Source organism: Nicotiana tomentosiformis, chromosome 2, assembly GCF_000390325.3.
Source record: "Nicotiana tomentosiformis chromosome 2, ASM39032v3, whole genome shotgun sequence".
Lineage (NCBI taxonomy): Eukaryota > Viridiplantae > Streptophyta > Magnoliopsida > Solanales > Solanaceae > Nicotiana > Nicotiana tomentosiformis.
The window spans coordinates 126,534,590-126,561,790 of NC_090813.1; the positions used below are offsets into that span (position 1 = coordinate 126,534,590).

At 36.0% G+C, this 27,201-nt stretch overlaps 3 protein-coding genes across 3 annotated transcripts; all 3 read right to left on the reverse strand.

The window, feature by feature from the left end:
- On the reverse strand, positions 1 to 6,756 carry LOC104085339 (probable galacturonosyltransferase 14). The gene is made up of 7 exons (XM_009589347.4): positions 6,296 to 6,756; positions 5,963 to 6,209; positions 4,129 to 4,184; positions 3,811 to 3,966; positions 2,957 to 3,547; positions 1,617 to 1,919; positions 1 to 955 (listed from the first exon to the last, which is right to left on the reverse strand). The coding sequence occupies exons 2-7, from the start codon at positions 6,183 to 6,185 to the stop codon at positions 674 to 676; spliced, it is 1,611 nt and encodes a 536-aa protein (XP_009587642.1). The 5' UTR covers positions 6,186 to 6,209; positions 6,296 to 6,756; the 3' UTR covers positions 1 to 673.
- A 2,472-nt stretch (positions 6,757 to 9,228) lies between these two features.
- LOC104085340 (uncharacterized) lies at positions 9,229 to 12,617 on the reverse strand. The gene is made up of 2 exons (XM_009589348.3): positions 12,214 to 12,617; positions 9,229 to 10,229 (listed from the first exon to the last, which is right to left on the reverse strand). Exons 1-2 carry the CDS (start codon positions 12,505 to 12,507, stop codon positions 9,375 to 9,377), a joined length of 1,149 nt encoding a protein of 382 aa, XP_009587643.1. The 5' UTR covers positions 12,508 to 12,617; the 3' UTR covers positions 9,229 to 9,374.
- An 8,230-nt stretch (positions 12,618 to 20,847) lies between these two features.
- LOC104085341 (UDP-glucose 6-dehydrogenase 3) lies at positions 20,848 to 25,264 on the reverse strand. Its single transcript, XM_009589349.4, is given in 4 exon segments — positions 20,848 to 21,805; positions 22,279 to 22,545; positions 22,547 to 23,993; positions 25,079 to 25,264. Coding segments are annotated over 3 exon segments (1,704 nt in total). The 5' UTR covers positions 23,978 to 23,993; positions 25,079 to 25,264; the 3' UTR covers positions 20,848 to 21,799.
- Between the last annotated feature and the right edge of the window lie 1,937 nt (positions 25,265 to 27,201).

The window sequence follows — 27,201 nt, forward strand, 5'->3', positions numbered from 1 at the left end:
ACACATAAGCAAAGGTCAGTGAGTGGAAACTTGGTAAAAAGAATTGTGTCTGATCCTATCTAAATATCTCTCAATCATACAAAACGTACCAATATGTATTACCTACGTAGTTCCCCAACTAGGGACTTAAAATTTTCCTATAATCTACAGTCTAAAATGATCGACATGATTTAGTCAAGAAACACAAGGGAAATGTGGGGGTGATGGCAACCAAATTGACAAGAGAAAAAATGAAATTAACTGAAAAGAATCATCTCAAACCTCTAACTGGGCCAAAGGGGCAGCCTTCAAACAGCGTCAACATCCTAGCTTTGCTTATCAGGATGTCCTAATTCATCACTGATAGTAATGGTGCGCATTTTATGCCACGCCCCAGTATAGACCTATGCTACATCCAGCTAAACGGAAATACAATGTACTTTGACCCATCAACAAACTAGGCGACGAATTTTTGTTTTACAGATGGGAAGAATGAATCTCATATCCATGCTAGTGATGCAGGTTCTCTTCGTAGAAGTGCGCAGCACTCCAATACCTGAATATATCCAACCAATTCTGCGAAGTATCAGAATCTCCATCTCAATTGGACTTGAAGTTCCCCACAAATATTCAGCACAACTTGTGCCATTTAAATTTCTTTTGTGTGTGTTGTCCTTGCAGCACAACCAATTAACTACTCCAATATGTGGCAACTCCTAATAAAATCATTGGAGCAATTAACATACTTGGTCCAAAAAGGACGGAGATGCTCAAAGCCTATGTCTAGCCAAGGCTTGGATTGGCCATTGTAATGAATTACAGCAGCCTTCTTCACATTCTCAATGTTGGTCTTATTCTGATAGCCCAAGCCAAGCATGTGCCACGAGGGATCAATTGGATGAACATGACCCTTGAATGCAATCAAAGCAGGAGGCAGCGTTCCAAGTTTCCACATTGTCAAGTTTGACTTCAGATTCTACAATGACCAAAAAGTTTCAGAACGCCAATTAGTAGCACATTTATTTCTGCTTAATAGAAAATTAAGATAATGCCAAGGACTACTTATCACATGATTTCAAGTTGAATCGCAATATATAAGCAGTTCAGATTATTCAACTCTTCTCCGAATAGAAATAATTGATCAATCCTTCGACTATCAATAAGTGGCATGATACAACAAAATTTAGGGACCTAACATCAAATCTACACCAACCCCAGGGGGAATAGAAGGTAAAGCAAAGATTCCATGCCCCACTTTCTATACTTCGTCTATTTAAGAATGGAAATAACAAAAGACAATGAAGACCTCTAGAACCTTTAAACTTCTTAATCACAATATTCGTGATGTCTCAAGCGGGACCAAGATCGTAAAGCTTATCTCATATAACAAGTGACAATGCTGAACTAGGACGTACTTGTGTCTCCTAGATGAACATGTCAATAGAAAAGTTAAACGAGCCACAAAGTGGTCAAGGATTATGGAGATATAAGCAGGAATCCTAGAAGATTTGCAGATGTTGAAAGATTTAAAAGAAGGTAATCTCCAGCTCTTGAAAGATAACAAAAAATAATCTCATAGATTTCAGAAAACTCACATATTTAAAGATTAGGTTAAAGAATCATGGAGATCTGAGTACCTCTTTAAGCCATGTATGATAAGTATCTCTTATACTTGTCTTTCTCCATGCACGCAAGTCAAAGATATTCATCCCATAAGCCCATGCACACTCGTCGGGGTTCAAATTCTTTGCTATCAGATGATGAGAAAAATTGAAGTAATTTCTGAATCGCTTGGACATCACCCACTTATCTTCACCTTTACATGTCTCAACAGCTCCATTCACCTTTCCATTCAGGTCAATTTCCCACAAGGGAGATAGGTCACGTTGAATTACGACATCATCATCCAAGAAAACCACTTTGTCAAGATTTGGGAAGAGCTGCAAAATACAACACAAAAATCTCAAACTTGTACTGGAAAGAGAGTGTTCATATCCAGACAATGCAAAAGTTGGAATACAAAAACATGTGAAAGAATAAAGAGCAGAAAAATGGCAAAATGTAAATTTTAAATCCAACCAAAAGCAAGAAGGAGAAAATAGAAGAAAATATTTCTGCATAAAGTGGGATTCTTGCTGAAATGAGAGAACACGGGGCTAACACATTTGTAGTCTTTATGGGACATCTTCAAAATGGCAGAACAAGAAGAATAAAATGAGGAATGAAGAACTGCTAATATACACACTTCACGCTCCAAATTAAGTATTTTAACACCTATTAATGCACAGTAGGGGGTGCAATGGTTTGTTCATTTGGACTAGAAGCTGATATAAGCTTGAAAATTGTGAGCAGATATGTTCCAAGCAGTGGTACATAAGACTCGGCCATTCCATTCTATTGGCATATAAATGGAAAATGATTGTGGAGCTCAAAAATCCGTGCTCTTTAGCAATATGCAAACATACCATTCAGGTAAGGAGTACAAAATTATATAGCCTCTCTGCTCACATGTACATACTGAAAGTTGATTATGTGTACATACTGCTTGTGTATAAATACTACAGCCTACAGAAAGTCTCAACACTTGACTAAATCTAGGTTGAGATTAATAAAGCAAATTCCATAGCAGGCATCTTGCTTAAGCAATAATTTTGCATAATTGGACCGATCATTTGACTCTATATTTATCCTGGTATTTTGTTCCTGAGGGGTAAAGTAAGCCTTTTAGACTTGACAGATTTTCTTCTTTTTTTGGGGGGGATTTTGGATATTGAAAACCACACTCCCCTCCAAACCCCTACCCAGGAGTTCAACAATGGCCCTTCCCCACTTTTACTCCTTTAGTGACTTGAACACCCAACCTTGTACTTACTAGGTTATCCCTCTCTTGACAAGCCTTTTTGACCTGACCATTTCATCCTTCCACAATACAATTTAGAGCATAGAACGCAATTTATGCCATATGACGAAGTGTTACCTCTGGCAAATATATGCGGAGATGATTTAGCAAGGATATGTATTTCGGACTTCTAGCCTGCAATTTTGAGGCAAAAGATCGCGGAGTAATATCACTGAGATTGGCACCTGCAACATGATTTCCATGGTAGTATTTCCGAATCCCATAATGGCTCTCAACTACTTCAAGCACTGGAACGTTTTCTCTTGTCAACCAGTCAAACTGATGAACACCTTTAACTTCCACAATAGCAGGAGAGACAGGATTCAGAGCAAACCATGAATGCATGCCTGCATATGTTTTCTTATCAGTGATGACGTGGAAAACAATTTTTTCAGGCTTTAGAGATGACTGCACGCCAGAATTGACGACAACTGACGCAGCTAGGATGTTATCAGTTGACAGTACAAAATGGTGCAATGAGTTGTCAGAAAGCAAAGGGAGTAGTTCTGGTGAAGGCAACTGTTTGCGTGCATGAGCATTGGTCGAGTATTCATCAGTCAACCGCAGTGAAAGACAGTGAATGCCTTTTGGAACTGCACTTGCAGCAAAGTGTTTATTCATCAACTCTGCAAATTTTGATTCTCTGATCTCCCTTTCAGATCTCTCCATCTGCAAAATAATGAATTCATTCAGATGAAAAGAAAAAAGTAAAGGAAAGTTTAACTAAGGGCTATATACAGATCATCCCAACGTATACACGGAATCCGAATGCATGCACAGGCATTAAAGAAGCACTACTATGTGGTAAATAATACATCAATCCCTGCCCAAAACAAAGTGGCAAGCACAACAATAAAGCCAAATGGAAATGCGAGTTAATACGTCTGAATAAATAGTACACAAAGAAAGAGAGGCCAATTACATGCACATACCATTCCCTTCAGCATCAAAGCAAATTCTTTTGCGCTGTACTTGTTGTTTTTTATTTCAGAAACCAGTTGACTATATGACTCTGGGAGCTTCAAGCCAGCTGGCACTTCCTCCGAGTTCACTTGATTGAGGATCTTAACAAAATCCTTAACAAGCTTCTGCTGGAACAGCAAAAATGATAAAGGCTTGGGTTAGGGAAAGGTATTCCACTTAAAACTTGTCACAAAAAGAAAAAGGTATTCAACTTAAACGCTCAACAGAAGATTGAAAAATTATAACATCAATCCAGCAACAAGAAATGTAGATAGAAGTTTATTTACCCCTGAACCATCAGATCGACCAAGGAGCTTTGGTCCCAATCGTCTGCCTAAACAATCTGAAGATCATGTGAAGGAAATGAAGTTATGGTCTGTCAGTATTTGACTATTTTCTTGCTGAAAATCATAAACAAAATGGAAAAGTAGCACCCTTAGCAGACAATATCTGGAACTGAATTGAGAAAGAAGCAGAAAATACAAGCATCACAGCTAGATTCTTATAACATTTATTTGGAACAGAGAAACAGCAGTTAAAAATATCTCAAAGCAACTGAGTGATATGATATGAACATGTGAACTAAAGAAACTTGTGATTCAAAACAGCACAAACACATAGGAAACAAACAATATTTACTGAAAGCATATGTGTCACATGCAAATAATAGCAGTAAGCATATCTGAAACTGCACTAGATACCAGTAGTGCAAAATACATGATACAACCCTAAGGACCCCCTCTTCTGCCACACAAAAAAGCGCACAATATTCACTACTTTAACTCATGTTGCTAATAAAAACATTAAGATAATTTCTAATTGAGATGGTAAGCATTTGTAGAATCAAATATAAACAAGTTGAAGATTGCAAAAACTTATTTGAAATTGTTTTAACATCCCTCTTTCCCTTTCTAAGGGGTATTTCATTTTCTTTGAGAAGGTAACTTTTGTGTATATATAAAATAAACTACACAAAAACGGTGTCGGTTTGGTTACCCGTATTTACAGAGTGGAATACAGGGAAAATTCCTAATCCTTTGTCTTCTCTCAAGGATTCTAAAACATCAAAAATAGACTCAAGATCTTCTAAGGACTCTTGCTTACACCAAAAATAGAAAGAACTAGACACTTCATTTTCAGCTCCGGTATATTACAGCGTTTATCTTCAAAGCACCTTTGATGTATCTCATTTCTAAGGGGTATTTCTTATCAAACTGAAATACTTGGATAGGTAATCAACACAACTTTAGTAAATTAGACGACAGCCAAAAAAACTAAGAAATAAAACAACTCCTAAGGCATTACTGGTGAGAGGGAAATGATGAATGCCTATTGAACTGTAATAAAATCCAGGCTACCTAATAATCAACCAATGCCTCAAGTATACCTCAACCCAAACTAATTGAGATCAAGGATATGAATCATCTAGATATTGTGTTATATTCAAGCCCATTTAATCCTATATTGATGAGTAATTTGCCTTTAAGGCAAATCATGGGTTCTCTAAAAAGAGAAGTTCTCTAAATCCCAAACTTATTCCTATCTATACCTAATGTAGGTGCAACTGAACCCTAATCCCAACTAATTAGTATCTCCCATATGGATCCTTTGCTTTCATTATGTTCTGTTTTTAGCAACTTTTGCGTTGATTCGTAGAGATTATAGCTTTCACAGACAACTTCCCTTCTGGTACTTCAATCACCATAATGTCACGCTTAACTGGTGCATTAGGGCGTCAACACACAAAAAATTACCCAATATTAATAAACTTAAGCTTTGTGCACCGACAGCGTAAATTCAATTAGGTCACAGAGAAGGTAATTGCAGGTAACTTTATTTAAAAAGCATTCATCGTACTGGTAAGTAACCTGATGTAAGAGGTTAAATTACAGTGATGGTGTAAGAATTCATTACACGATCATCGCATATAACTTGAATCCAATGATAATTTGGGAAAAAAGAAACATGAACATTTCCACCTCAATCAACAATTTCCAACAATGAAGAAACACATTATGATCTAAGGACCAATTGGACCGGCAATGAATATTACTAATGGAGAGTTAAAAATATCTAACTAACATTACAATAAAGGAAAATGGAGGGGAAAAAGTGAAGTACCAATTGAGGAGCACTTGTTGACACCTTCAAGAGTAACAAGAGCAGTAAGAATGAAGACAAAAGGCAACAAGAAAGCTAGGATTAATATGGTGCGAAAGAGCGTCCGATAAGAGAATTGGCGAGCTGCGAGTTTGATCTTCATCAAATCACCACCACCTACACATCCTCCATTACTATTCGATATTGTTATACTTCTCATGCTAGGTGAGAAGTGCAGCTGCATCTTAATAGTCCTAAGAAAAATTACCTGAAAAACAAAAAACAAAGTGCACATTGAATTTAAACTGACTAATTGCATTTAATAGGTAAAAGGATATTAACAAAAGCACATACTCTATGAAAGGCACTAGGTCAGATCCACCAAAACAACAATTTTGAGACCAATGCATTGGGTGCTCACGCTTTCGCCCAAAACCCAAAAGCGAGCTGCACCTTTTGTATAAATGGAAATGTCTAGAACTTTCTGTATCAGTTTCTATCTAAATACACACATAAATGGCAAATGTGTGTGCAATGAATTGAACGGAAATTTTTATCTATGTATGTGTATGAATGTGTGGATTAATCAAAACAGAATGAATTGAGTATTTGAATCGGTTGAATAAAAACCCGAGCAAAATCCGAGGTGGGAATTTTTTTTCTGCCGCATATGCTAATTTAACTCCCTGAGATCAGAAGAAGGAATAGAGAGAGAGAAAGTTTAAAGAAGGGGAGAGAGTAATTGCCTATTTTTGTGTTATTCTGTGTTTTTTCTAATTTTGATCGATAATTCCTTCTCTATTTTAGGAAGAAAAAAGAAAGAGAAAAAAGGTGTCAGAATAAATATAAAAATGGAAATGTGTAATAACAGAAAATGAAATGGAATGTGTAATATTTTTCTAGTCAAAGCATGTGGGCATATGGAAGCTGCCAAGCTAAAATAAAAGAGCTGTCCTAAAGTCCTAAAATTATGGTAAAGACTGTTCAAGAATATATTAAAATATCATTTCAAATTTAAAAATAGACGCAAACTTCGTACAATTATAATCTTGTAGCACATTCTTTTTTATTTTTAAAATAAATTCTACAATTACCTACTAAAAAGATTTGGTAGTTTAAATTTTCAAAGTGTGTTAAATATTTATGGATAAGTTTGTAATGCTCTGACTCAATTAACTTTATCTTGTTTGTTCCTCTGCCGCAAATATCGTTTTGTTTCAAATAAAGAAAACAATTATTAATATCCAAGGAAATAAATTAGTTTTCTATTTAATTTGATTTTATTTACATGTTCAGCGATGTCAATGACAAGTATATATTTATATCTTTTAGAAGTAAATTATTAATTCAAACCGAAGCACAAGTGTTTTTATTGATTAAAACGATAGGACGATGATGAAAAAATGGTGATAAATGTAATATAAAAGTTATAGGTTCTAATCTTCGTACTTGGAATAACGTCATTATGTGTAGAAGAAAAAATATAATATTTAATTTGTTTTGTAATCCATCTATTCATGTAGAAAGTAAAATAAAAAATGAACATCTCCTAAATTAAACATATTTTAAGATCAGTTCATCAGAAAATCTACTTTGATCTTTTATTTTTCTAATTGCGTTAATGATTGTCATCTCAAGAAGAATTAATCGTGTAAGGCACGATTCATTAGTCATTAATTAACAGTATTAGCAATTTCATTAACTTGCTGTCGGCAATCGGCCTGTCAATAATCATGCAAAGCGCTATTTTGCAGACATATTTGAGAGTTGAAAGTTGAAACTCAAAACCAAAGAGGTCCTTTTTTTCTTTAACTTTTTTTGGCTCGATGTGGATTTTAAGTCATTATTTTGAAGATTTTAACTTCTATCACAGACAATGTAAACTTTTTTATACACTATCATGTCATCAAAAATAGAAATACAGATTATTATCAATAAAAGTGAAAATAATCAGTAAAACAAGGCATGTTTCTATTAGGTCAAGTTTATGAATAGTGTTAGTGTAAAAATTCTACTGCCGATCCTCGTATATAAGTTAAATCCTATTTTAAAATATATTGGTAACACAACTAATTAATTTTAATTTAACTAATATATAATTACAATAAAAAATATCAAACTTAAAAAGCAATTTCAAGTAACTTTCTATGAAAATCATTAATTGATAATATGCAAAAGATGAGAAGTGAATTTATCACGTCTCAAAGGAATATATCAATTGTGTAAAAAAAATTACTACACTGTAATTGCATATCGTTATATCTTCCGGGTGCAACAATTGCCACATTTCTCTTCCGGAAAAGACTTTGTGCATTCATTACTATTGACTTGGCAATTCAGTGACCGACAGAAATTTTAACCTAAGGTGGTGAGTACTATTAGACTTTACTTTTTGTGAAATGTATGAGATAGGGATAGTCAAATGAGCTCTCAGAAAGGTACATGATTTCCAGAAACTTTTTTGCTGCCTTAACCTCGTCCATTTGATCTCTTCCAAAATTTATTATAGCCAAATCTCTATAACAATTAACAATCATGTTTGTTTGGAAATTCTATAACATCTATATTTATTCCGAATTTTTTTTGCTGCTATAATAAAGTGTTGTTAAAGGGAACTTATTTTATAACATAACATAACATGAAAAATTAGTTCCAAAGCAAACTTGACTATTACAGTGAAGTTTTGTTATAAAGAATGACTGATATAAAGAGGTCTAATTGTATCACAAACAACTACGTACTCCATGGAAAGATACAAAACCCCTGTGTTGATCATACCAACTATGTACTATATATCTGCTGTATAATCTGACCAAGGTAGGAAGCAAACTAGGTCATGAATGGAGACAGCTACGAAACGAGGAACTTGAACAAGGGAATTCAAAAAATATACAAGAAACTTTAAGGTTGCTTTATTATCATGTTACTAATTCCACTTATAATTGGTAGTTATCTTTAATTATCGGTTTCACCCAATCAACTAAGCAAAATCACTATGTTGTGGGATTTCATTGGGTTTGTTGTTGTCGTTGTTGCTATGCAATCGTACCTGATGCAGGTGCTGACCGCTGTGTGAACTGCTGGGAAGGCTTTGGAGGTTTGGAACACTTAGATTACATCAATAGTCTTGTTTATCCACACAAAAAACCACTTCTCTATGAACTGATAGCTGGAAAAAACTTGGTCTTGATGTTCTGGCTTAATCAGCTCCAATTTCAAAATTAGTGTCCACTTATTTTGAGTTTTTTATAAACCTGACACGATCCCTTGTGGTTTCAGGAAATCCATTGGCTTAAAGGCAAGGAATTATTATCAAACATATTACATATGATGTCATTTACAGTGACTAGCTAGTTATAATATCCATAAGAAACCTGAACAAGGAAACATGAATGAACGCCATCTCCTCTAAATTTCCTTCAAAATTCCCATTCTAATTTACAGGAACTACTCCAGCTCCAGATGCTTGCTTTTTCATGTTAGCTATATGCTTTTTACCAGCGAGATGAACTTTGAAAACAGTCTCACTGTTGCAAACCACGTTACACACAAGACAAACACGGACCTCATTTGTGGCTGCTCCTTCTTCCAAGACTTTTCGTCTCTTGGTCTCCAAATTCTCCACCATCTCAGCTGCCTTCTTCGCTGCATCTTGCCCATTTCCTAAATTCACCTTGTCAGGCTTCTCTTGTGGTCCAATAAATGTGTTAACTGACACCTCAGAAGGAGCAAGAGAGGCAGCAGCAGGGGTAAACTTCTCTTGCTTTGACATGTTAGCAATGTGCTTTTTACCAGCGAGATGAATGCTGAAAACGGTCTCACTGTTGCAAACCACATTGCAAGCGAGACAAGTGCGAACCTCGTTTGTGGCTGCTCCTCCTTCCAAAACTTTTCGTCTTTTGGTCTCCAAATTCTCCACCAGTTCAACTGTCTTCTTCCCTGCATCTTGTCCGTTCACTGATTTCACTTTGCCAGGAGTCTCTTGCAGTCCAACAAATGGGTTAACTGACACCTCAGAAGCAACAAAAGGGGTGAAGGCAGGAGTTGCGACAACACTGCCTCCTCTTAATTTGTCCAAACTTCTTGTGTGTCTTTTCCCTAATTTATGTTGGTCAAGAACAGTTTTGCTGTTAAATTCAAGTTTGCAAACCTCACACCATACAGGCTGTATCTTACTTTTCTTGTGGCCACTTTTCCAAGACCCACTACTCTGAGGCTGGATAAAAATGTTGGAATTTACATTTGCAGGAGTCGATTTCTTTCCACCATTTAGAGACAATGCAGCAACCTGTAGATAAAGTACTCAAGTGACAATCTTTTAAATAATGAGAGTACTTATAGACATTTCTAGAATACTGAAACTATTTAAACATATATGATATAAGACGAAGCAAGAAAATAAAGGAGACAGAACGCTGTGGATGAGAAAAATATTTACAGCAGGAAATGAACGACCTTCAAGTGAGATGTCAATCCCATGAAAGATTATCATCTAAGACAACCATATGGATGAAACACTTGGTCAGTCATTTTATAAGATCATTGCAGAACAGAAACAGATGAGGTAGATGTAATTAACGGGATCCAGCCTTGGCCCTTGAATGATGACAGGTGCATCACTTATCATCAAACATCTAAATTTAAGAGCACTAGTAAGCATCTAACCATGAACAACCAAACTATTATTGATAATTTCTGAAAAAGAAAACAAACTAGCAAAGGATCAACACCATCATGGACTGCCTCAATCAGGAAAACCGACCTTAAATATGTCAATTGATCCAAGATAAAATACTTCTATTGCCTTTGACATTATGGTCAATGAACCTCGGTCTCGACATGTATAAATCTAATCAAATTCCACAGCAAGTTCCCCTTTCCTTGTTTTCCCCCTTTCTAATCACTGTTTAGTTGTATATATATATAGAGAGAGTATTGGATGTAACACAGATGGCACCACCTTGGCGGTAAGAAAAATTCCTTAATTTACCATTTGGTTTACTGCATGTGACAGAAATAGTTTTGTAACACTCACGATAGAAGTTAAACGTTTGGTGCAAATCAAACAAATATAAGAGCTTAACCGAGACTTATGGATGATTTATGACTTACTTGGGATAAAAGTTATATAAACTGAGACAGTTTGGATAGTTTTAAAGTAGCCTTTGTATCATCCGCCCTTCACTGTTTCACTTTCTTATTTTTTACTTATCATCCGAAATCTTTTCTTTAAACCTTCTCGAATTTCCACCAAAATCAACTCTACAAAATAGGGACGTTTCTTCATCACAATACCTCTACCACCAGTACTCTTCTATAGGAATTAGAAGGTAAAGGGAGAAAGGACATATTTGGTAATTATTGAAAGAAACCAAAACCTTATACTCCCTCCATAATTAGAAGGAAACATGAGAAAGGAAACAGATGGTAACTGCCGAAGGACACCAAAATCATATACTCCCTCCATTCCAATTTTTTTTTTTTAACAGAGAAATCCCGAGCACTAGAGGTAGATCCAGAATTTGAAGTTTATAAGTTCCTGCAATGACCTCAGGTTAATATGCAATAATAGTTGGGTTTACAGACAAATATTTATAGATTTCTGTTAATTTTTTAATGCATATACAAGGTATGGACAGAAGTTACTGAGTTTCCATGAACTCATGCATTATACTCTGGATCCGCCAATGTCGAGGGCCTGTGGTGCACAGTTCAAAACTCAGTAGAAATGGACTCATCCCTCTATCTTTCTCCACTCAAGACTTTCATCTGTGGTAGGATTCGAACCCATGACATGCGCCTAACCCACTCATCATGTATTGCGCTCTTACCAATTTATATAACATACTTCCCATTTTGGGGCTTCCACCAAATGTTTAGTAGCATATTATTTTACACAACGTTAAACAATAGACTAAATTCAAATTATACTATATTAGCAGCGGCTCCCACCAAAACGGCACGAACTATGAGATAATGTCCACCAAGACTTAGGAAGACTAGAGGAATTCACTTATGATGGCTATACCAGATTGGAACCTTTGTTCCCAAGGTTGTTACTCCAACCGGTCCATTTAACTATTTATATCTTAAAACTTTCATATTTTGCCCCATCCATACAATACATGAAACAACTAATACAATACATAAATCAAATTAACATATCATGTAAATGGAACTGAGGAATTAAAATTCAAATTGCTCCAATCCCATGATATTCAAGGATGCCCAATTGATAAAAGATAACTAACAACAGTAGTACTATGACTGACCTCATTAAGCCTGAATTGTTCATTTGCTACCAAATTTTGATAATATACCGCCGTTGCTTCCACAGAGTTAGCAACATTGGCGTGGCCATAACCAAAGACCAAAACCTGTTGCTGGGATTCATGTCCTGAACTAAGTGTATATGAGCTAGGGTTAGGGTTTAGAGGCACAGATTGATGGGCAGGTAAGGAGGTAGATTGGAGAATGGAAGCATAAGGGTTCGTCAGTGATGGAGGGTTAGGGTATAAAGTTGGGTTTGGTTGTATTCCCGTCCATCCATTGTAATTGTAGTCCATTGTAACTTTGTATTCAGCTCCAGGTGATGAGAGGAACAGAGAACTTCATCAATGGCGTTCCCAGTGTCCGGGTAAAAGGATCGGGCTTCAGTTCTGGTTTCGCTTTGGTCTACGGTAAATAGGATCTTTACATAAATAGCCGTTAATATTCGTTATTTACTTTTTCTAGCCATATGTATAATTTATACATTAATTATTCCTAATTCTACATATATAATACATAAATTATATATATATTATACCTTCACCAACTATTTTTAGTATAAACAGTTGGGTGGGCGGCTATTTGGATTAATTTTGGAGATATTTTCACACGTATCCACTTTTTGGGCTACAGTTTAAAATATAACCAATTTTTGCAAGAAATTAAAAATTAGCTACAACTTAAAAGAGCAACAGACCTGCTTCTTCTACTTCGCTTTTTTTGCGTTTGCTATACTTCTTTTTCTTTGCACAGAAAAGAAATAGAGTGTGCACGTACATGATTATGGAATACTGCTTCTTGTGGCGAATACAAATTTGTATGCATAGAATTAGGGATGGCAATGGGGCGGGGCGAGGTGGGTTTGAACCTATGCGGAGCAGTGCGAGTTTGGGCTTGTGCGGGTGCGTTTGAACCTATGCGGAGCAGTGCGGGTTTGGGCTTGTGCGGGGCGGGGCGGGTTGATTGTTTTTTAAAAAAAGAGTTCTTGCGGGTGGGGGCGGTTGCGGGTTGATGCGGGTCTTGGTATGGGTTTGGCCAAGCTAGAAACATATATTGATAATGCAATCACGCAATAGATTCTGGATTGACAGAAGAGCTTTGATGCTTATAACAATCTAGTGTTGTACCATATAATCTCAATATCATTTGCACGCTTATGCTTAGTATCAACTATTTTTTTGGTAAGTCCTCCTCCTGCTTCTTCACTTGTAAATTTTTGCACATTACCATTTTAGTAGTTGTTACCTCTCAATTCTCATCATTGATATTGATTAACTTTGAGTATCTTAAATTCGTCATTTTGGTCATCGGTGATTTTGATTTATGTATTTTATCAATACAACTTGAATTATGAATTATCTTTTGACAAAAAATAAATTTAATAAAATAATTTACAGTTGCGTTCATCTTAAATCCTTAATTGACTCTGACCAAAAAAATCCTTAATTGACATGGAAAATTCCAATCAAAAGATCAAAAAGAAATAAAATTGACTAGAAAAAGAAAACATTTTGCGGGGCAGGACAGGTGGACACGGATGTGGGTGCGGGACGGGTGGACGCGTGTGAAAATGTTATGTGGGGCGGGGTAGGTTGAAATTTTATTGTCTAAGACAGAACCAGCACTGCACCGCTTACCATCCCTACATAGAATTTTCTTCAATTCGAACGTCAAGAATTTTCCTTGAAGTTCATGCAATTTTCCTTAAAGTTCAAGCAATTTGTTCAAAATTGATAGTTCAAACTTGAGGAAATTTTTCTAACGTTTAATTTGCAAGGACAGAGTTCGAAAAACAGTCACATTTTTAAGTTGTGACTATTTTCGAAATATTTTACAACAACAATAACAACAATAAACCCAGTATAATTCCACAAGTGGGGTTTGGGGAGGGTAGTATGTACGCATACCTTACCCCTACGTTATGAAAATAGAGAGGTTATTTTCGAAGACCATCGGCTCAAGGAACAGTAATAAAATCAACAAACAATAGCAACAACAAGGTAATAAGGTAATGGAAGCGAATAGCACACACAACATGTACTAATAATGAATCGGGAATAAGCAAATATAACAATAGGACTAGTTTTACCGACAAGCCTATGATAGACTCGCGACTATCTGTCAACCCTCAACCCTAACACTCGTCCTCCATGCCTTCCTATCGAGGGTCATGTTCTCAGTAAGCTGAAGCAGTGACATATCCTGCTTAATCATCTCAACTCAGTACTTCTTAGGCCTACCCCTACCCTTCCTTAGACCCGCCATGGACAACCTCTCACACCTCCTAACGGGGGCAATTATGTCTCACCTTCTCACATGCCTGAACCATCTCAGCATCGATTCTCGCAACTTGTCCTCCATAGAGGTTGTAAGAAAAATAGTAGATAATATTGACCAAGAATAGAATTAAATTATCGAATAAATACTGTGTCATGGCAAGCCACTGCCTTGAAAGTGATTTCGGTCCGATTGGGTACAAATCGTTAAGACCAGTCGCTTCCCAAGGTTCTACAGTACTTCCAAATACGTGCACTCATGGCTGGAAGTTTGGAGTTTGCAAAAAAGAAGTGCCCAGGAAAAATAGGAAGAAGAATAATCTTTTGAGAGGATGAGAGAATAATGTTTTTGGTTGGTGTTTTAGTCACAAATGATGATGTTTATATAGGCAAATCATTTACGTTTTCTTCCATCAGAAAATCGCAAGAGGCCAAATGTGAGTTAATGTTATGTAACATTTATTTTGGTTTAATGATAAAATTGTCATAAAGACAGTAATTTCAAACATTCTGAAAAGTTGTATCTTTTCACAAACGAAGTCACAAAAGTTAAGAAACTATCATATGAATGAATGTGAACCATTTATGAAGTAGTAACTTCATTCTCCCACTCTGCATATACATAAAATCTAGAAATGTTACAATAAATTAATGGTGGAGAGGTATGCCAATTAATCACGCATTAATTATATATTAGAAGTGTTCTTTGTTCTTTGCATTATCAAATTAGAGTAATGCCTAAAGAGGAATAATACCAACAATTCTCCACTAATGCAAAGATAAAGAATAAGAATAATTACTGGGCAAAAGGAAGGAACATGTACTTAAGTCTCAATATATTTTGATTTGAATTGACACGTAGTGAAATGAGGCAACGACTAATATCCACAAAGTGAAGTACTCTTGAACTGAATGGACATGAGTTAAGACCCTCAATACACATACTATATTCTTAATTTTATGCAAACTCCGCGATACTAATAAAGTACTTTTATGGTCATGCACACACCTTGGATCTCATGAGTGCTCTAGAAAGGCATCTCAAATCTTTCATAAAAGTCGACCGCACCTTTACACTCACGTAGGTGATTCCATCAAGTCTATCAATCTATAGACCACCTTAAAGCTATGGAATCATTAAGAGTAAAATAGGGTCAACCTTATAAAGCACTACCACATGTCATAGGGATAGGAAATATAGTGCATATTGAAGTCTCATATTGCTTTGTTTGACCACGAACGAGTATCCACCATACTTTCTCAATCCATGGGCTTTAGCCCCATCCCCCTCGACATTTCAAGGATAACTCTCCTTGCCAAATCTTTGGTTAAAGAATCCGCCAAATTTCTTTCGGATCTTACATATTCCAAGGAAATAACACTATATTTTAATAATTATTTCACTGCACCATGTCTAATGCAAATATATCTTCTTTTCCCATTGTACATACTATTCTTGGCAATTCTAATTGCCACTTGTGAGTCACAATGTAAAGACACTGGTGAAGTTTGTCTTCCCCACAAAGGCACGTCTGCCAATAAGTTTCTCAACCATTCAGCTTCTTGCCATGCTAACTCAAGAGCAATAAATTTAGATTCCATGGTCGAACGTGCTATACAAGTCTGTTTTGAAGACTTCCACGAAATAATACCTGCACCCAAAGTAAATACATAGCCACTAGTGAAGCTAACTTCATCATTGTCAGTAACCCAATTTGCATCACAAAATCCATCTAAAACAGCAGGAAAATTATTAAAATGCAAACACCAATCAATAGTACCTCTCAAATAGCTTAGCAAGCGATGAAGAGCATTCCAGTGTTCACTAGTGGGGTTGTGAGTATATCTACTTAATCTACTAACAACATAAGCAATATTAAACCGTGTATAATTTACGAGAAATATTATACTACCAATTATCTTAGCATATTCAATTTGAGAAATACTAGATTCTTTATTCTTTCTCAAGTGTATGCTAGGATCATAAGGAGTTCTCACATGAGCTACATTAAAACAATCAAACCTTTTCAACATTTTCTCAATATAATGAGACTGAGACAATGAAAAATCATTAGCAGTTCTTTTGATTTTAATCCCTAAAATTACATCTGCTTCTCCAAGATCTTTCATTTCAAATTTAGAAGACGACAAATTCTTAGTCTCATTTACAATATCCACATTAGGGCCAAAGATTAACATGTCATCCACATACAAACATATAATCACAAAATCTGATCCTACCATCTTGGAATAAACACAAGTATCAGATGCATTAACAACAAATCCATTATCTACTAGTGTGCTATTAAACTTTGTATACCATTGCTTAGGTGCTTGTTTAAGACCATATAGAGACTTTCTTAATTTGCATATTTTATTCTCCTGGCCTTGGATCACAAAACCCTCAGGTTGAGTCATATAGATCTCTTCCTCTAAATCACCATTTAGAAAAGCCGTTTTAACATCCATTTGATGTATCACTAAATTATGAATAGCGGCTAAGGCAACAAGAGTTCTAATAATTGCTATTTTAGTTACGGGAGAATAAGTATCAAAGTAGTCAATGCCTTTCTTTTGGTTAAAACCCCTAATAACAAGTCTAGCCTTATATTTCTCAATTGTACCATCAGGTCTCAATTTTTTCTTAAATATCCACTTGCTACTTATGGGTTTACAACCTTTAGGCAAAATCAGACAAGTCCCAAGTGTGATTAGAAACTATAGAGTCTAATTCACTTTTGATGGCTTCTTTCTAAAAATTAGCATCTATTGACCTCATTGCTTCATCATAAGTCTTAGAGTCATCTTCTATTAAATAGGTAGACACTAATTCATAATTCAAAAGATCAAGCTCAATATTTTCAGTCAAGAAAGTAGTGATAAAGCCAGGACCAAAGTTAGCTTCAATTCTACGTCTCTTAGGACCAAAGCTAGCTTCAATTCTACGTCTCTTACTCTTTCTAAGTTCATTTTCATGATCATTAGCAGTAATACTAGAAGAAGGCACAATATGAGAATTAACAGATATAGATGTAGAAGTATTATTAGGTACATCAGTGGGAACATTATATTTCAATGGAAAAACATGCTCAAAAAATTCTGCATCTCTAGATTCGCAAATAGAATGATCATTCAAAGATAAAAATCTATATCCAGCACTGTTTTGAGCATAACCAATAAAAGCGGCATCAAAAGTCTTAGGTCCTACAGTTACTTGTTTAAATTCATGTAGACCAACTTTAGCCAAATACCCCCACACTTTTAGAAATTTCAAGTTAGGAGCAAATCCTTTCCATAACTCATAAGGAGTTTTATCTAACTTCTTATGAGGAACTCTATTAAGAACATAACATGCAGATAAGACAGCTTCCCCCCACATCTTGTGAGATTAACCTGAACTCAAAAACATAGAATTCATCATTTCTTTAAGGGTTCAATTTTTTCGTTCAGCTACACCATTTTGTTGGGGAGTATAGGGAACACTAACTTCATGTATAATACCATTTTTCTCACAAAAAGCTTCTAGAGTATTAGTACTATATTCACCACCCCTATCAGACCTAAGTCTCTTGATTTTCCTGTCTAATTAGTTTTCTACTTCTGCTTTGTATTTTAAAAATATGCTTTCAGCCTCATCCTTAGACTTAAGAAGATATACCTTAGTGTATCTCGAAAAGTCATCTACAAAAGTGATGTAGTATTTCTTCTCACCCTTACTAATAGTGTTCTTAAAATCAGCTAAGTTTGAATGCACTAATTCAAGCTATTCTGTCTTTCTACTAGTTACATTTTTAAAAAGTTTTTTGGTATATTTTGCTTCTATACAAATAGGACACTTAGAAAAATTATCAACATTAATCGCAGGAATTAATTCTATTTTTCTAAGTCTTTTTATAGAAGCAATATTAATATGACATAGCCTACCATGTCACAAATCAATAGACTCAGCAATATAAGCAGAATTAGAAGTACTTACATTACTAGTAATCTCTTGAACAATGTTCAGTACAAATAAACCTCCATTGAGGTAACCCTTCCCAACAAAGTCTCCTCCACGAGAAATAATAATTTTATTAGATTCAAAAATAAGTTTAAGGCCTGCTTTTTTGAGAAGTGCACCAGAAACTAAGTTTCTACAAATGGAGGGAACGTAAAGAATATTGTTCAAGGCTAAAGTTTTTCCAAAAGTTAACTTAAGAAGAACTTTTCCTTTACCTATAACTCGTGCAGTAGTGGAGTTACCCATGTAAACAAACTCGCCATCAGTAGACTCCTCAAAGTCATGGAACAATTCCTTATTGGCGCAGAGGTGCCTTGAAGCGCCTGTGTCCAGTATCCAATCAGTCTTGTTAGCCACCATATTTGCCTCAACGATCACAACAGTAATCACATCACCACTTTCAGTAAGGTTAGCTTGGGGTGGAATTTTCCCTCCCTTCTTTGAGCTTTGTCCTTGTCTTTGGTTACACTGGAAATCCTTGTGAATAATTTTTCCACAGACATAGCAAGGTCCTTTCGACTTTTGGATTTGGCTCTCAGGTTTATTGAAGTAATTCTGCTTCTTTACATATCCTTTCTTCTGGCCTTTCTTCTGTTTTACCTTTAAACCTGTCTTTCACAAAAGTATTCGCAGATTCCACAAGGTTAGCTTTAGAAGAATTAAGAGAGAGAAATTTCATCTTATCCTTAAGTCGTTCTGCCTCCTCATCTTTGAGACAGTTTGCTTCCTCAGTCCTCATATGACTGGTCAATTCTTGAAGAGTTAAATTTTTCTTCGTGTATTTCAGTTGATTCATGTAATCACTCCAGGAAGGTGAAAAATTTTCAAGCAGAACATTAGCTTGAAGAATCTCACACATCTTCATGACTTCGTTCAGAACATCAGCAGTCAAATTCTCATATTCGTGAACCTGCTCCATGATTGGCTTATCATCAACCATCTGAAACTTGATCCACTTTTCAATTACATGCTTCTTTTTCCCCGCATTATCCGCACCATATTTCTTCTCCAAACTGTCCCATATGACTTTAGTAGCAGATTTATAATTTATAAACAAATCAAAGAGAGTATTAGTCATATGGTTAAGCAGATGCCCTCGAATAGTTTTATTATCCTTTTCAAATTTCTTTTTAGCAGCATTATCAGCAACAACCGTAGCAGTTATATTAGAACTATCAGCAACATTAGTAGTATTGGAAACAACATCAGCAGGAGGTTCGTTAAACAAAACGTAATCCACTTCTAATTGTTCAAAGAAAACTAGAAGTTTCTGGGACCAACACTTATAATTGTTGCCATCTAAAGGCTCAAGCTTTGACAGATCAGGAAGTGTTTTATTCAAAGTGGTAGCCATTAGTCAATATTATATACAAAATTGCTTTCAAATTGTAAGAAAAATAGTAGATAATATTGACCAAGAATAGAATTAAATTATCGAATAAATACTGTGTCGTGGTAAGCCACTGCCTTGAAAGCGATTTAGGTCCGATTGGGTGCAAATCGTTAAGACCGGTCGCTCCCCAAGTCCACAGTACTTCCAAACACGTGCACTCGTGGCTGGAAGTTTGGAGTTTGCAAAAATGAATTGCTTAGGAAAAATAGGAAGAAGAATAGTCTTTTGAGAGGATTAGAGAATAATGTTTTTGGTTGGTGTTTTAGTCACAAATGATGATGTTTATATAGGCAAATCATTTACGTTTTCTTCCATCAGAAAATTGTAAGAGGCCAAATATGAGTTAATGTTATGTAACATTTATTTTGGTTTAATGACAAAATTGTCATAAAGACAGTAACTTCAAACCTTCTGAAAAGTTGTATGTTTTCACAAACGAAGTCACAAAAGTTAAGAAACTGTCATATGAATGAATATGAACCATTTATGAAGTAGTAACTTCATTCTCCCACTCTGCATATACATAAAATCTAGAAATGTTACAATAAATTAATGGTGGAGAGGTATGACAATTAACCACGGATTAATTGTAGATTAGAAGTGTTCTTTGTTCTTTGCATTATCAAATTAGAGTAACGCCTAATGAGGAATAATACCAACAGGGGTCACTCCCACTATGTCCCTAATAACTTCATTCCTAATCTTGTCTTTCCAGGTATGTCCACACATCCATCTCAACATCCTCATTTCAGCTACTTTCATCTTCTGGACATGGGTCTTCTTGACTGGCCAACACTAAGACCCATACAATATAATCGGTCTAACCACTACTCTGTAAAACTTACCTTTAAGCCTTGGTGGCACATTTTTACCAAACAAACCCCGAATGCAAGCCTCCATTTCATCCACCTGCCACTAATACGGTGAGTAACATAGTATTGGCGCGAAAATACGAATAAAAAACAAATAAAACACTGGAGAAGCAATCTATAGCACAAACAAGCACAAATATCGGTTAATTCTATACAATAGCCCTAAAGTGACTACCTTTATAATTTGTCCAATAAATAGACAAAAAAGCCCAAATCTCACCCCACAACAAAAATCTGGGATTGGTGTAAATTTTACTCTCTCTTGCTTTGCCATGAAGACCCTTTAGCGCTAACAGAATGGCGACAATTAGAGAAGGGAAATGGGTCAAATTTGTCCTTGAACTCTACGAAATGGTCCAGATACCCTCATTAATAATTGAGTTCAAAGTTAACCTTGTCGTAACCAAATGGGCTAGATTTGCCCTTATTACTAACGTCATAAGTTTTCCCCCTCGTTGACCAATCTTATAAGAATAAGTGGTTAAAAATTGCCATTTAACTATGCCATATGGTTTAGATTTGGTGCAGTTCTAGCGCCGGGAACACCTCAATATTTAGAACTTCCAATGACTAGGTCTTCATCTCCCTAGCTCAAATTAACCACTGTCAAGCCTTAAATCAACCCAAATTGAACTCAAATAAAGAACAATTGCACCAAAATTAAATTTTCATCTTTGCTGGAACTCCATCAGACACAATTCCATCACCACCCCCTTCTTAGTTCACCAGAAATGATTTTATGCTCATCCCTCTCTTTGTGTGAGAACTCAGAGACTGCCAGAGATCTAATGGAAAGAAGCTCTTTGTTTCCAACATCCTTTGTCTATAAAGAGCAAAGCTTTGAATCAGTGCATTTCCTGGAATTATGTCTGAAGCCATAATGGAGTGGCGCACACATCATTACCAAGATTTATGATGATATTCGCGGCCTTTTCTTGAATTGTACTTCTCTCAATTTCCTGGAATTCTGCAACTACAATGACCAGCAACTTTCTGCCATGAACCCTTTTTTCTTTGCTGCTGAATCCATAATCTTCTTTTCATGATTCACAACTGACATTTTTCGTACAAAAAAGTTAATGATGTTATTATAATCCTTTCTATACAAAAGACAATCAACATGTATTTTTCATTCTCAGATACCTTTTAGTGCGATACCAATCTTCCAGTCAAGAAAGTTCAATGTTTCTTGCTCTATACTTGGTTTTTGTGTGACAAAGACAACAACATACCCCTCTTTTTGGACATAAGCAAGTTTCTATTATGAAACTTTTCTTGATGATAAATTTATTTTGGCTTATGTAAATATTCTGGGAAGTACGACAATATAATTCCAATAATTATATAGTTTCTGATCTCTCTACATCATTAACTATTCGAGAGTCTGGAGACATTTGTTAAGTGAATGTGAATTATTATATATTTATGCACATCAATCCGGCTCAGATGAAATATGTCACACGAGAGGGACACCAAATTCATACCCATTCCACGAAAAAAACATAGTCTGGTGCAAAACTTAATACCTTTATGAATCGAACAAGCAAATCCTCTGACAAGACAAGTGATAGAAATGACATCATCAAATCGAATACAAAGAAACATTGAACAGCGTACTGGCAGATCTGGTAGTGACAATGATGGTCCCTCAGCCTACATGGGATAAAACAAAACAGAAACTGAACGTGGTAAAAAAAGAATATAGTAAGAATCCCAGCTGACTGCCTCATATAACTAATATCTTTGATATCCGAACAAAGCCACTCGAGCCAAGTTATGCAATTAAGCGACAGCAGGCATGTCCTTGAGCCAGGCATCCAGCGGCTTACCAATTGAGTAGACTATAAACCCGATCTCTCTAAGCTTCTCCAAGTCCACAACGTTCCTACCATCAAAAATAAAAGCGGGTTTTTGCATGTTGTCATATATCTTCTGATAATCAAGAGTCTTAAATTCATCCCACTCTGTAAGGATGCAGACAGCATGGGCATCCTTTGTTGCTGTGTAGGCATCCCAAACAACGCTGACTTGTTTCACGGTTGTTGGACTCATTGGCTGAAGGTGAAGAGGATGATCCCAATCAAACTTGTTCATTGAGAGGTCTCTCTGAATTTGGTCCTCATTCACCTGAGGGTCATATATGCTCAACTTAGCCTTGTCCCCCAACAGTCCCTTGCAAACATCAATTGCAGGGGTCTCTCGAGTATCACCAGTATCCTTCTTGAAAGCAAAACCTAGAACGGCAACTTTTTTGCCTGATACTGTGTTGAACATGGAGGCAACCACGCGGTTGACAAAACGAGTTTTCTGATAGTCATTGATCTTGATAACCTGTTTCCAGTATTCAGCCACCTCTGGAAGACCATTGCACTCACAAATGTAAACCAGATTCAGAATATCCTTCTGGAAGCAAGAGCCACCAAAACCAACACTAGCGTTAAGGAACTTGGGACCAATCCTCGAGTCCTTTCCAACAGCATATGCCACCTGTGAGACATTTGCTCCAGTAGCCTCACAAAGAGCCGACATGGCATTCACAGAAGAGATTCTTTGTGCCAAAAATGCATTGGCAGCCAATTTTGAGAGCTCAGCAGACCACAAATTGGTGGTGAGGATGCGGTCTTCAGGGACCCATTGGGCATACACATCCTTCAATGCTTGGATAGCCTTCTGACCACCTGGAGTTTCCCGACCTCCGATCAGGACCCTGTCAGGTTTGAAAAGGTCTTCGATTGCGGTCCCTTCTGCAAGAAACTCAGGATTTGAGAGGATCTGGAAGTTAATGCCCTTGCTGTTGTGGGTCAAAATCTTTTCGATTGCCTCGGCAGTTTTAACTGGAACAGTTGATTTCTCAACAACTATCTTGTCAGATTTTGAAACATCTGCTATCATGCGAGCAGCACTCTCCCAATAAGTTAAATCTGCAGCCTTGCCTGCACCAAGACCCCTTGTCTTGGTAGGAGTGTTCACCGAAACAAAAACGATATCAGCCTCCCGCACGTGTTTCTCGACATCTGTGCTGAAGAAGAGGTTCCTGCCTCGGCATTCCTTGACTACATCCTCGAGGCCTGGCTCATAGATGGGGAGCTGGTCGCTGTTCCAGGCTGTGATGCGAGGCACAGAAATATCAACAACAGCCACTTCAATAGAAGGGCACTTGAGTGCTATGACAGCCATGGTGGGGCCCCCAACATATCCAGCACCTATACAGCAAATCTTCACCATTTTCCTTCGTTCCAAACTGCAATAGACAAAAGTTCATGACTTTGAGTACTTATGAGGCTGGACTTCTCACAACATAAAGGCAAGTCCATAATGTAAGGAGCAATATGAAGAAAACTGAAATGCATTTATAGAGGAACAAAATGGATCCAAATAGTGCGTGCACTTGGTAGATTGACTAATTGTGTTTATATATCTCCCTTCACTGACCCTATTCAGCAAACACTTGTCCTACAGTGACATCCACGATAAAAAATGATTGCATAAGAATAGTAACAGCTAAATACCAACCACAAGATCCACATTCTTAACATCTAATTGTAATACTACCTAAAGTTGGATTAGGCTTTCATGTATTTCAGTACTGCAAATTATTACAAAATTTAGTCAAAGAAAGAGTACCCACAGAATGACATTAACTAAAACGCTAGTTGATTTCCTCCATTCTGTCCAAGCGTTGATGGACCCTTGGACAAAGTTACCTGATACTTGTTACCAGTGGGAGGTAGCAGGTGGAACTAGTCGAGGTACGCCAAGTTGGCCCGGACAACACAGTACACATATTGTCACTTTCTATTCATTGATAAGATATGCACCAATGAACTCGGAATTGGGAGGGAACGTGCGAATTTCATTAATTCAACACAGAAAACAATGGCATTCCATAAGTACTTACATCACCTAATCATGATCTTGGCCGGATCTAAAACGAAAACAGTCAGATTTAGAGTCTACCTCTTGCTCTGAGCTAAAATTCAACTGACATTAGCAAAGATCAATTCTTATTACAAATCCACTAATGAATGATCGAAGCAGACTCTAGATCTCTACAGATACCGAGGATTATAGATCAAAATTAAGAAGACCGACAATTAAGCACTGTCATTATCCACACGAAAAAGAAAAAAGAAGCTTTGTTTTCTCAACAGATTGTTAAGAATACACAAAATTCACACTTGTCGATCTACGTAATAAAAAAAGAAATCTTTACGACAAACTGAATCAAGAACAAATCAATGAAGCATAAGTATCATTACACATGATATGTGACTAAGCAAATGGTATGAAGGGAAGAGGGAAAGAGAGAAGACATAAATATAATACCTGAACTATTACGAGAAGAGGGAGATGGATCTACAAAAGAGGAGAGCAACTTTGATAATTAAGGAAGGAAAGAGTAACATGTGAGCTAAGAAGGCGGGGGGACATCCTTAAATAGTCTGTTTCCCCGGATCTTAGATCTAACCCAACGGCTGTAGCAAGAGAGGCTGACGAGTCTTTTTCAAGGCAAATTGAGTAACAATAATTACTAGTAGTACTAAATAAATAATGTGCGTATATATATTTCGTACCTAATTAAATAGCAAGAGGTTAGGAAATCATAGGGCCCAAATTTTGTGACATTTCAGTTTGAACTTTCAACCATTTGACTATCCCTTTTGGAATATGACATTATACAAATATCATGATTTCTTAAACAACTAATACCACTCCAGGTTTAGGTTTAGTTTTTATACACAACTGATATAAATATTTGTTGCTCTATTAAATTAATTGAAAGTAATTTAAGGAAAAAATATAAATAATTTGTTATAAGTGATTACATGATATTAATGGTATAAAAATATCTTACACTATGTATATAACTTAGATCAATATTTCACGATTTAATCACTTATGTAGAGTATTTAATGACCCACATACACATTTGTCAAACACAGCAATATATCAACTATCATAGCAAGGTAAATTGTTGGTATTATTTTATGTGACTTAATATCATATCTACCTTTTCGGATAAGAGAATACTCCATTTTATGAAAATATATTATTTCTTTTTGAAAAATATAGTATATTTTTTTTAGCAAGGTATATTCAGTCTCTATAAAATATTTACCTCCTTTACTCGCATTTCTGAGTGGTGAGTTGTATATATTGAAGATATGGATACAATGCGTTCTTTCACCTCTCAAATTTTATCAATAATTATTACATATTGTTTATTTGTAAGTGTGCGTCCAATTAGTACATGTACATCCATATCAAATAATTCTGTAACATAAACAATGACAACTCCTACTATTGCGCTTCGACAAGTTAATTAAGGAGCGGAAGGGGAATTTGTCAAAAATACTTTTGCAGTATAGTTGGAAAATTAGAATTTGTATAAAAACTAGGAGAAACAATTGGAAGGGCTGACTGACAAAAAACTGAAAATGATTGAGCAGCAAGTGGAAATGGCAGATTCCCACGCGGTTTGACGCTTCACGCACCACCGCCAAAGTTGACACGTGGCATGTGTTTTTACCTTCCGAATTCAACGAAGCCTCTTAGCAATTCTTCGATTTGTATATATTATTAGTAATCGCGATGCACGGACAATATTAAAAAATATTAGTTAAATTAAATTGTGATCAGGCTTGTTTGGACATATTAGATCGTATTGCTTTAATAAATTTTAACTGCAAACTTATTTTTCAATATAATATACCCAATAATAAAATCCATATTAAATTAAAGAAACTTATATAGTGGTTGAATAACTTTTTTTTTTGTAACAACTGTGAAATTACCATTGATAACAAATAAGCTACAAATTAGCAACACCTAAAGAGCACTCAATTCCACTGCCAATGTTTGCACGGAGAGTTAGTCTCACAATATCATCTAGTTACACCTAAGTATAAAGTAAAATGTGCAGAAAATCTCTACTTCTTCTCGTTTTCCTAGATATCCTAAGCATACCTATCCTCTGTTTAATCTCTTTTTTAATTTGTGCTAACTCAATCTCTAATTGTACATTTACTCCCTTGAACATCTTCCAATTTCTGGCCCTCCAAGTATGATACACAACAACCCCCAAGATTGCCACTACCACTTCCTTCTTCAGACCTGTCCGTTGTTGCCTCTTTATTCTTTCCAAAGTTTATTGAACCTCACCAAACTGTATATGGATACCAGCCCATTGTATGAGTGGTTATCTTAGTGTTGTTTCCAATTACACTCTCCAAATATGTGCTGGGATATCTCTGGGATTTGATCATCACATAGGCAACATTGCATATCCTCCACTTGAATTTGTAGCTTGAGCAGTCAATCTTTTGTAAGAAATCTCTGTTGGTTAGCTAGCCATAGTATAAATCTATGCATTGGCATTACCATTCTACTCCATATCAGTTCAGTTGTATTTAATCTACTCTGTGGTTCAAGTAGTGCAATATAACTAT

Bases quoted from the DNA above. Each gene is read 5' to 3' on its own strand.
- LOC104085339 (XM_009589347.4), bottom strand. From the start codon at position 6,185: ATGCAGCTGCACTTCTCACCTAGCATGAGAAGTATAACAATATCGAAT. The intron at 3,967-4,128 runs GTAAATAAACTT...CTGTTCCAGCAG, and splicing joins GTCGATCTGATGGTTCAGGG to AAGCTTGTTAAGGATTTTGT. The intron at 3,548-3,810 runs GTATGTGCATGT...ATTATTTTGCAG, and splicing joins CTTTGATGCTGAAGGGAATG to ATGGAGAGATCTGAAAGGGA.
- LOC104085340 (XM_009589348.3), bottom strand. From the start codon at position 12,507: ATGGACTACAATTACAATGGATGGACGGGAATACAACCAAACCCAACT. The intron at 10,230-12,213 runs GTCAGTCATAGT...CTTTATCTACAG, and splicing joins AACAATTCAGGCTTAATGAG to GTTGCTGCATTGTCTCTAAA.